This window comes from Lactuca sativa, chromosome 5 (assembly GCF_002870075.4).
Source record: "Lactuca sativa cultivar Salinas chromosome 5, Lsat_Salinas_v11, whole genome shotgun sequence".
Classification (NCBI taxonomy): domain Eukaryota; kingdom Viridiplantae; phylum Streptophyta; class Magnoliopsida; order Asterales; family Asteraceae; genus Lactuca; species Lactuca sativa.
The window spans coordinates 71,078,252-71,089,078 of NC_056627.2; the positions used below are offsets into that span (position 1 = coordinate 71,078,252).

Here is a 10,827-nt window from a genome sequence, read left to right on the forward strand (position 1 = left end):
AACTCGTAGTGTCCGTAACGAGTTCGGAAGGCTGTCTTCGGCACATCCTCTTCTAGCACTCGCAACTGGTGATATCCGGATCTCAGATCAATCTTGGAAAAATAGTTCGCCCCTTGTAGTTGGTCGAATAGATCATCTATGCGTGGCAGAGGGTAATGATTCTTGACCGTCAGTTTGTTGAGTTCTCTGTAGTCGATGCACATACGGAATGTTCCGTCTTTCTTCTTAACGAACAAGACCGGTGCTCCCCAAGGTGAGAAACTTGGTCTTATAAATCCCTTACTGAGCAGTTCGTTAAGTTGACCAGAGAGTTCTTGCATCTCAGCTGGTGCTAAGCGGTAGGGCGACTTGGCTACTGGGGTAGCTCCTGGGACTAAGTCGATTCTGAACTCGACCTGTCGTTGCGGAGGTAACCCGGGTAGTTCTTCTGGGAAAATGTCGGGAAAGTCGCTCACGACTAGATGTTCTTTAGTTCTTTCGTTTCGAGGCTCGTGTCGACGACGTGAGCAAGAAATGCGTGGTATTCTTTGCGCAGATATTTCTGTGCTTGAATACTTGATATAATGCGAAGACTCGCACCAGGTTTGTCGCCGTAGACTATAAGAGTTTCATTAGATGGGAGGTTTAGACAGACTACTTTCTCGTAGCACATGATGTCGGCGCGATGAAGACTTAACCAATCCATGCCGATAATAACGTCGAAGCTTTTTATTGAGACCGGCATAAGGTCGATTGGGAATGAATGGTTATCTAAAGTTAGGGTACAACCTAAGTATATGCTATTTGTACTTTCAGTTTTCCCATTGGCCATTTCTACTGTGAATTGTTCATTAAGTGCGTGTGGTTGTTGCTTAAGCATGCGAGCAAATTTGTGGTTTACGAAGCTTCGCTCCGCTCCACTATCGAACAGAATGCATGCATAGGAGTTATCAAGGAGGAACGTACCAGTCACCACGGTCGGGTCAGCAACTGCTTCCCCGTGGCCTATAGCTAGTACCCTTCCCGCTCCACCAGCATTCTTTGCTTTGGGGCAGTCCCTCTTATAGTGGCCTGCTTCGCCACATCCATAGCAAGTTGGGCTCACGCCAGAGCCAGGGACTTGGTTGATAGGTTGTGCTGGGAACTTACAGAAACGGATGGTGTGTCCTTTTCTGTTGCAGTTTGAGCACTGCATTTCACGGCAGGGGCCGTTGTGGTGGTAGTTGCATTTGTTGCACTTGGGCAAACTTCCAACATACCGACTCACCGGAGCAGTAGTAGCAGCAGCAGGGGTTATTGCGGCATGCATTGCCACAATTTGCTGCTTTTTGGCAGCCTGTTGCTTCTTCTTTTCACCCTAGAATTTCTGCTTAGTGTCAGCGGGTTTGGAGGGTTCTGGAATGGCTAGGGTGGTTGTGGTTGCAGGAATTTTGACTCCATGGTCAATGAGTCTTTGTGCCAACCGCTTGGCACTGTCGAAGGTAGCGGGGTTTGATGCTAGGACATTCCCCTAGTACGGAGGCACTAGCCCCCATATGTACCGTTCGATCTTTTTCCCCTCAGTGGGAACCATATTGGGGCAGAGGGCCACCAGTTTGCTACATCAGGCAGTGTAAGCGATCACATTGGTGCCCTTCATGGTCAGGTTCCAGAGTTCATGTTCCAACTTCTGGACTTCGCCCCTCGGGCAGTATTCCTCAGTCATGAGGTCCTTCATCGTTTCCCAGCCAATGTCGTTAGCCACGACGAGTGTTAGGGCTTTAACGTGGCCGTTCCACCACGTTAGGGCTTTTCCCTCAAAGGTGCATGCAGCATATTTAACTTTGCACGCAGCAGGGCATGAACAGATTTCGAAGACTGATTCAGTCTTCTCGAACCATTGCGAGAGGGCAATGACTCCGCCGGTGCCATAGAAAGGCTTCGGCTTGCAATTTGTGAAATCCTTGTAGGAGCACTCTCTCGAGCGCACAGGTATTTCGACTGGAATAGATTCAACAGGGGTGCCACCTCTGCTGGCATCGGATGAGTGATACTGAGCCATGACAGTTGCCACTGCTGCAGCTACGGCAGCATTCAGGGCTGCAGTATCGATGACCGGAGGCGGTGGAGGCGGTGGAGGTGCAGGGTTATTCCTGGGAGATTTGCGAGGATGCATCTTTCAGCTATAAGTTTATAAAGATAAGAAAAATTGGTAAGAATCAATTTGTAAGCAACGTGAGAGTGACAAATGGACTAACTAACCATAGCCCAACAGTTAAATGGGTGTTTGAAAACATAGCAAGGAATATTAGTAGGAAAACACAAGTGTATAGATTTTTCCCACATATTAGATAGATGTCAATCATACTGGTATTACAGATGTAATAAGTTCCGGGAAAATCGACCTAGCAGTAGGTCTTACATCATACCATACATACCAGATTGACAGTCCTTAGATTCCTAATTAGAATACCGAAAGTTAGGAATATTTTACAGACAAGTGCTACTTAGAGCACAGATGTTCAAGGCTATTTCTTAATCAAAAGACAGAGATGTACTAGACATTATCTAACGGCGATGGGAATTCCCCGGGCGAGCCCTGAGGTCGGACACTTGACTAAACACCTCTTGAAGGTGTCGATTCTGAGCCCTCTGACGAGCTCGAAGTTCCAAGACTTCAGCACGGGAGGCAGCCAGCTGTTGCTGTAGGGTTTCGTTGGTTCTCCGGGTCTGTTCCATGTCTTCTTCAAGACAGCGGATGCGGACTGTGTTGACACCTGAGTTGGCATCAATCTCCATGACCCGGTCGATGGCTGCTCAACATTACGAGCTATTTTGCGGATAATGACCGGCAGAGCTCGGTCAGCAGAGCCACCATCGCTGACGTTGTAAAAGGTTCGGTCCCCAAAGTATGGTAATGGTTGACCCTGTTCATCACTCCAGCGATTCAAGTTGGTTGCCCACAAGGGAGTAGGACCTGGAAAAGCTGGTCGAGGGTTGTTGTTCGAGGCTTGACCTACAAGCGGTAGGTTATTGACTTCAGGCTCGGAGTCAGATCCATCAGAAAAGCCTTCTGCGAGGTGATCATCCAAAGGGATTGGATGGTCATCTTCGGGCTCTTCTTCGATCCACCCGGCATTGCCTTCATTTGGAAAGTACGGGTCGCCATGATGGAATCCAGCCATTTAGATCTACGCAAGAAGAGAGGTATAAGAATATAGTATACGTGTAACTAGTAGTACAAAATACACCTATAGTATTTTAAGTTTAAGTTCTACTGATCTTCTTGTGGTATTGTTGGTAAGTTTTTAGGCTTGTTAACACATCACAACCATTCTAGGGCATATGCTAATCACTCCTAGGACCAGCATAGTTGATCAGGCTATGCCATTCCCAGGACTGACCATACATTCCCGAGCTCACTTGTGATACTTAACAATCGTAATACTTTCATTCTTGTCATTGTGACACTGATTTTAGTATGAATGCAGACTAGTATACTTAATTAAATATTTTAATATTTAAAGTATAGACACTTGGTCAGAGTGCTTTAATCCCTATTGGGTTTATAGTTTAGTATATCTTTTATGGGTTGATATACTTGATTCACTATAAACAATGCTCTGATACCAATCTGTCACACCCCAAAACCAAGAACGGCGGAAACGTTCTGGGGTGGAGGACGTCATGTAAAGTATCACAACACAGTAAATGTAAATAAGCAAACAACATCATCCATTGCATTAAATATATAATTTTAATACAAGTGTGTTCTGTACAGTTATAGACACCAAAATAATGTAAAACAAAATAATATGAGATGAGTCTTGAATGCGCTCCATCTTCTCAAAAGCTGGCATCGGTACCTGTCTACTGATGACCTGAGAATACAAGTTATTTTGAAAGAGTTTATCAGCATTAAGCTGGTGAGTTCATAAGTATTTTAGTGTCGGTGTTTGTTATCAAAATCGTTTGAACGTGTCTCAAGTATAAGTTTGTAAAATGTATGTAAGTGTTTGTAAAAGTTTGATCTCTCAGAAAAACCTATATTTTCTATTAAAGTAGCCTTCTACCAAGGCTTAACTATTTTGTACGCTCGTTTGTTGTAAAAGTGTGTAATTTACCAAGTGTAACTATCATTTAATAAAATATAGTTTGTACATTAATGTTTAAGTGGGGTTATCACTAAAAATATATAATGGGTAAATCAATGTAGTACTGTAGTTTTGTTTTATAGGAACTACTGTTGTACTAACTACCTTAAACCGGATTTATATTAAGGTAAAATGTGATAAATTACACCATGCTATCGACTGGTAACAACGACATACGAATGGTCATAATAACGGAATGACGTTTGGTACCCGCAGACCTGCAGGTCCGGCTGCAGCTAGCAGCAAGGTGTAGGATAGTCAATCCAGTATAGATCTATACGCAAACTCACGCTCTCCCTCCAAGAGAATTCTGGCTACAACTCGGGACATGACATTTAAGGCATGCTCCGATACAGTGGATCACAATTGTTAACGTATTCTCGTATATGTAATGTAATGTTTCTAGTTCTAGTATATTTGTATATGTTCTCCTCCTAGTATAGTTGTATATGTTCTCGTAGTATAGTTGTATATGTTCTCTTCCTAGTATAGTTGTATATGGACTCATGAATGAACTGACTCATTGATCTAGCAGTTGTAGTAGTACGATCCTATGTTACCCGATGGTAACCTTCTAATGATGTGTCTAGTACGTATGAATATGGAAGTACTTTTATGTCTATATATGTATATTTGATATATAATTAATATTGAAACGACCTTCGGATGGTCACCCGAAATCCCACCAGACCACATCTCAAGGCGCGAAAAGGAAATAGGGCGGATGGCCTTCCTAAGCCCTTTAAACATTACTTATATATCTATACATATATGGGCATGCAATTTATAATATAAAAGCATAAATAAGTTTTTATAAGACATTTTAAACATAAATATTATTTCAAGAAAAGATCGACTTGATGTCAATCTATAAAACAATTTGAAGGCATAAGTTTGATAAAACAGTTTAAGTATAAGGAACATTTGTTTGAATCACAGTTGTAAATAAGTTTGAAAAGTAAAAGAGTTTGTAAAACATTTTGAAGTAAAACAGTTTGATAAACAGTTTGAACAGTGATAAAATCATTGGTTTCCTAGTTATTAATCACATGTGATTAATGCAATCACATGTGATTGAAGCAATAAATATAAGTATTTAACTTGTACCCCCCCCCCATAAAGTATTTAAAACATTTAAAATCATTTCAAAGGTTGATTAAAGGGGTATGAACTCACTTGTGGTGAGCTGTTTGAATTGCAGTGTCGGATACCGTGCTAGGTGGCAAACAGAGACTTGTTTACACGCACGAGCCTAGTTATCATATAATAAGCATATATATAACTAATTAGCCAAATAATAACTTAATAAAATAAGTTGGGACACTTAGGAACATGAAAACACTTTGTATAAATGTTATAGGTCCTAAGGGTTGCATCTAAGTCGATACGGGACAAGGCAAAAGGGGTTTAATGCACCAATGACCTTGTATATGAGCTTACCACCCAACAAACCCCTACCTTTGGAGTTTACGGCCGTAAGCCCATGAGTTTACGGCCGTGAACTCCTCACTTGGTGGTTTTGGGTGTTTTAGGGTGCTATATTGATCCTAGAATAAGCCTAGCTTTGTTGGAATAATCCTTGAAGTAGTTTAAGGCCCTAGAATGCTCCATAGAGGAGTTTACGGCCTAAAGACCATATCCCCTAGAGTTTACGGCCGTAAACTCCTATGGGGTGTTGGTTTTAATTCTTTTAAGTCACTTGCACTTGTAGGATAGCTTCTATGTTTTTGTCTAAGGCTAAAGGGGACATTAGGCACACATTTGTGCCTTCACTTGGAGTTTACGGCCCAAGTGATGTTCCTTGGCCGTAAACTCCCTTTTAGGGATGATTTTTATGTAGTTTAATCCCCATTCAAGTCCTATGTATTCAAGGGTAATAGTCTTAAGGCCTTAGGGGTGTTTAGGGTACACTTAGCCCTTGAAAAAGGGGTTTACGGCCCAAGAGCATATCTTGGCCGTAAACTCCTAAAAATTTATGATTTTGAAGTGTTTTGGTGTCCAAATTAGTTACAAGCATTAGAGGGTAAATGCCTTAAGCCTTAGGGGTGATTTAGGGCTCACTTTGGCCCTTGGAAATGGTGTTTACGGTCCAAGAACTCTTGGGCCGTAAACTCCAAAAGCCTTATGATCTTGGATGATTTCTAGCCTCTAAAGATCCTACAATAAGTCCTAAACTAGTTGTCTAACAAGGAATCGGGACTAGGAAGCTTTTAGGCCTCGTTTTGGAGTTTACTCCCCAAGAACGTTCTTGGGCGGTAAACTCCCGGATCTTGTGTTTTAGACATGTAATCTATGTTATAAAGCATAAAACAAGTAATAAAACACATCTAGGAAAGTAGACTCACAATCTGGGATGAAAACCCGAAGATCCGTGAGAGAGAAAATGGCTTTTCTCTATTTGGAAATGTGAATAATGAATTAATTTAATTCAGAAATCTATTTATAGTCCTGAAATATTTTGGCAGAAATATTTTTATTCCGGATATTGGACTATGACATTATGAAACTTGGAATGCTTAAATTTCACAAACCCAGTAGCATCCACTCTCCTGATATCTTCCTAAAAGTAAACCCTAATGCACACAAACTCATTCGGAAAAGTATGAAAATCACTGAAACTGGACTGGCTTCTATTGAATAGATAAAGTTCGTACAAATGGAAATTTCGGGTTTTCACAGCTAGCGGGAGCTATATATATATATATATATATATATATATATATATATATTCTTTCCGATAACCTACACAACAATTATAACATTATTTAGCGTGTGTTTTTTTGTATTACTCTTATAAAACTTATGTACATATTTTCTTATTTTCTATTTGATTGTAGTGTTTTGTTCGGGACCTGTTTTCCCACCTTAAACTGCATATTTTCCAAAACTGTATCACATGAAGATAGATTAGTTCCTTAGCTTTAAAAGTAGTACCCACATACCTCCATACAAATTTTCTATGATTATGGTGAATTTTACAAAACTGTCTTGCATAACAGCTCATTCCTGACCAGTCTAGGTAAATGTTCATTTTCACCCTAGATAGAGGACTTTATGATTTTTGGTCAAAACTAGTGAAATGTAGTAGACTAAAATACGAATCTTTGGGGACTTGTCTCGACGCAAGATGATGTCCCATGATTTTTATACAATTTTTACAAGACATGGGGCAGAACAATAGATTTTTCAAAAACGTAAGACTAGGGTTAGGGTTTAATCCACTCAACCTATTAAGTCCCAAATTCGATAAAGACCTTCCAGGTTTATAGCACATCAGCCCTTGGTCCTATAGCAATTTTACAAGCAATGAGAAAGATATCATACCTAGGTTGTTGAGATTTAAAGCTTCATATATGCCTTGCACCTAAGACATTTCAACAACAATCCAAAAACTTTGGCCATGATTGACGATCTATAACTCAAGCTCCAGACCTTGAAATAAAATTTCTAATGGTAAAAACTTCAATATATGTTTTGAGGATCCGCACACCAAATTTCTCGACGATCCAACAGTTCAGTCTTCGGGAATCGTCCAAGTACTGCTGAAAGATCTTAAAAAACGGGAATTCCAAGCAATATGGTATTAGGGTTAATTTGTGTTTAAGGGTCCTTAAGTGGACGACTAAATTCAGCCCTAAGGCCCCTAATTAAACCTAAAACCTTTTTTCATGAGGTCCCTAGGTTTGAAACAATAACTCCATTGCCCCTATTTGCAATATTCTGACTTTTAAGTCCTCAATTCTTAATTCGGTTCCTCATAGTTACAACTATCATCGATTTGACCTTCAAGTAACTATAATGTCTTGAAATATCTAATTAACTACTAAAATTCAAAGATCTGAATTTATAACCTTCACTTTAATTTTACAACCCATAACTCCAACAATTTAAGTTAAATGGAAATTAGAGTGTCACACTGAAATAAAAACGACAAACATGAAGCCATCGCAGCTCGCCTTCGATCGTTTTCTCACCCATTCTTTTTATCAATCGATCTGACAACCACCGGTTAACGACATCCTTGTTGCAGCTTGTCATCACCAACGTAGCTCACCACTACCAAACCTTTACTTCAAATTTCAAGTGGTAAAAGCGTCGTCTTTAACGTACAAGTCCAAACCACCGATTATTATCGCTAACGTCACTTTGCTCCATGGGATGTTTTAGATACTGACGTTTTCTGATGGTTCTTGTGGTGTAGTGAGCCTAGGTGACGTCAATCTGAGAGGATGGAGTGCACACCGGAGATTGAAGAGGGAGTCAACAGATCGGAGAATAAAGAAGGGGAAAGAGAGATAGAGGATGGTTGTGGTCCGTCGATGGCGAAGGGTTGTGGTCAAGCGACTCATTGACAGAGTATTGTTCAGGGACCGATATAATAGTTATTTCCGGTGGTGGTTGTAGCAAATTCCGATGACTTTGTTTCTTCCTAAAAACAACGTGGTGGTTGTGATGTTTGATATCTATCAAAACTTTAGAGGAAAGAAGGGTTGATAAGGGTTTTTATTTAGAAGGGTTTGGTGGACCCAAAAATTTAATTATTTTTTTGAATAATTAAAAGTAATTAGAAGTATAAAAAATAAATTAAAAATGACGCTATAGTCATTTCATATCTTGCAAAGGATGAAACATGTAAATTTAAACAAACGAAAGATGAAACATGCAAATTTTAACCAAACAAAGGAGAGTCCAAATTAATTTTTGAAAATAAGTACTCAATGTGCATTTTAACACTTGGACAAAGAACGATTCTTTTCATTTACTCTAAACTAAGATGGCAAATACAACAAACTACTATGCAATTAACTTACACCCAACACAGAGTCCCAACTAGCATAAAAATTCCAATTCTAATGTACATTAAGCTCTTTAACAGGATTACACCATCTGCTTTACATCTCACATGATGGTCATAACAAGATAATGTGGGGCATTTCATTGGTTGTTGAAAGAATAACTCTTGTCGAAATAAAACATGTAGAATTGCAATACAATACTTAGCAAGACGAAAACAAACGATCATACAATGTCGGACCTCATTATTCAATAAAAAAAGAGCTTAATCCAATGCTTTAATCAAAGAAAAGAAACAAAAAAATTATCATCATTTAGAATCAAAAGATCACATTAGGTCTAAAAACAACAATGTCCGTATCATCATCATTTCGCACGTGTCTGAAGCAGAGACGCTAGGCTCACTCTCCACCCAGCAAAAAGTGCAGGCAACTTCCTCTCGACTAGTACAGATGCTAAGCCGCCTCCAATGCCATATTTTGGAGCTTGATAATCGCTTCTAGCCACTTGCATTTCTGATATTCTAAAAAAAACATAGCAATGTAAATTAAATATTTTATTTCATTGGAATGATGAAAACATTTTTACTATGTTTAAGCAATGGAATGGACCATTGATGTAGGAATTGGAATTGGAATGACTACTAATGTGATTATCATGGGTAGGAATGACTCATTCCATTACCTTGTTTATTTCATCCATTACATTCTTATTTCATTTCATCCAACCAAACAATCCCTAAAACTCAAGGTTTCTCATGAACACCAAATATTTTGTATATCCCAGTATATAAATAAACCAAATATTTTGTAGCCCAGAAATAGATTTTATAAAATAAAAGATATAAAATACAAGGAATAATACCTGGATGTGAGTGAAGAACCTTCATCACAAGAAATTGTTGACAAACCTTGTCGTTGTTTATGCTTGGGATTTGCTGTGCATAGAACAAACACTCTGCCACGACGCTTCACTGTTCTACAGAATTCACACATTTTCTTCACTGATGACCTCACCTTCATTTCTGCAAGCTAATCTAGTCAAATTTTCTGTCATATAAACACAATTCAGCAAGAGCGAATTGTTTATGTCATTTATCAATTTATGCAGCAATTATACTTATTTTCTATTGAGTTATACATATGGCGAACTGAAGAAACCAACTTCCATGGTGAGATCATTATATAAAAACGGATGGTGATGCGCTTAATATATGATATACGTATGCATACATACATATATATTTGGAGAAGATGTACACAATCTATGTTAAACCCTAAATCAAGAGAAAAAACCATACAAATGAAAAGGGGGTTGTCACAAATCTAGATACAAATCAAAAAACCTTTTCATTCGTGGATTAATCAAAAGCTTACCTGAACTTGCGAACAGACTGTTGTATTGGATCTTGCGTGTGCGATTATCTCTTTCTCCTGCTCTATGTCTGCGCCTCTACCACTGATGACTAGGGTTCGGACCGACTCTTGTGGCTGTGGCTAATAGAACAAAATATGCTGCCGGGTCGACTCACTGATTCGGTTTCACTTTTAAGAATTACGAATCGGAGTTTATGCTTTAAAAAATAGGGAAAAACTCATAAAACCCCTATATATTATACCTCTCAATGTTTAAAAAAGCCACTATATAATTTTTTTTGTACAAATTAACCATTAATATTTCCAAAACCATATAAAAACCCCATTTTATCTGGTAACCCTAGGTTACACGTTCTCACAAGTCGACGTGGATTACCCATCAATAGATTGACCAATCTTTAAAACTACATTAAATACGTTTCTGTAAAAAATGTTTTTTTTACGTGAAGGAGGGAAAGGTTTGTCGAATTGGGGAGTAAAATCGTTGTCAAACACTTCGTCAACTTCAAATCGACTTCAAATCCAGGTTCTTTGTCTTATGTAAT

General features: G+C 39.1%; 1 protein-coding gene across 2 annotated transcripts; it reads right to left on the minus strand.

Moving 5' to 3' along the window:
- Positions 1-9,072: 9,072 nt before the first annotated feature.
- Positions 9,073-10,449, minus strand: LOC111898385 (uncharacterized). 2 transcript variants are annotated; one of them, XM_023894306.3, is made up of 3 exons: positions 10,283-10,449; positions 9,771-9,955; positions 9,073-9,429 (listed from the first exon to the last, which is right to left on the minus strand). In XM_023894306.3, exons 2-3 carry the CDS (start codon positions 9,926-9,928, stop codon positions 9,273-9,275), a joined length of 315 nt encoding a protein of 104 aa, XP_023750074.1. In that variant the 5' UTR covers positions 9,929-9,955; positions 10,283-10,449; the 3' UTR covers positions 9,073-9,272. The 2 variants fall into 2 exon arrangements, with proteins under 2 accessions (XP_023750074.1, XP_023750073.1); XM_023894305.3 differs by having other exon boundaries at positions 9,771-9,930; positions 10,283-10,444.
- Between the last annotated feature and the right edge of the window lie 378 nt (positions 10,450-10,827).

What these genes read in the sequence shown, in the direction of transcription:
- LOC111898385 (XM_023894306.3), bottom strand. Translation starts at nt 9,928, where the DNA reads ATGAAGGTGAGGTCATCAGTGAAGAAAATGTGTGAATTCTGTAGAACA. An exon ending in GGTTCTTCACTCACATCCAG is followed by an intron (nt 9,430 to 9,770) that starts GTATTATTCCTT and finishes TGTTTTTTTTAG; the next exon opens with AATATCAGAAATGCAAGTGG.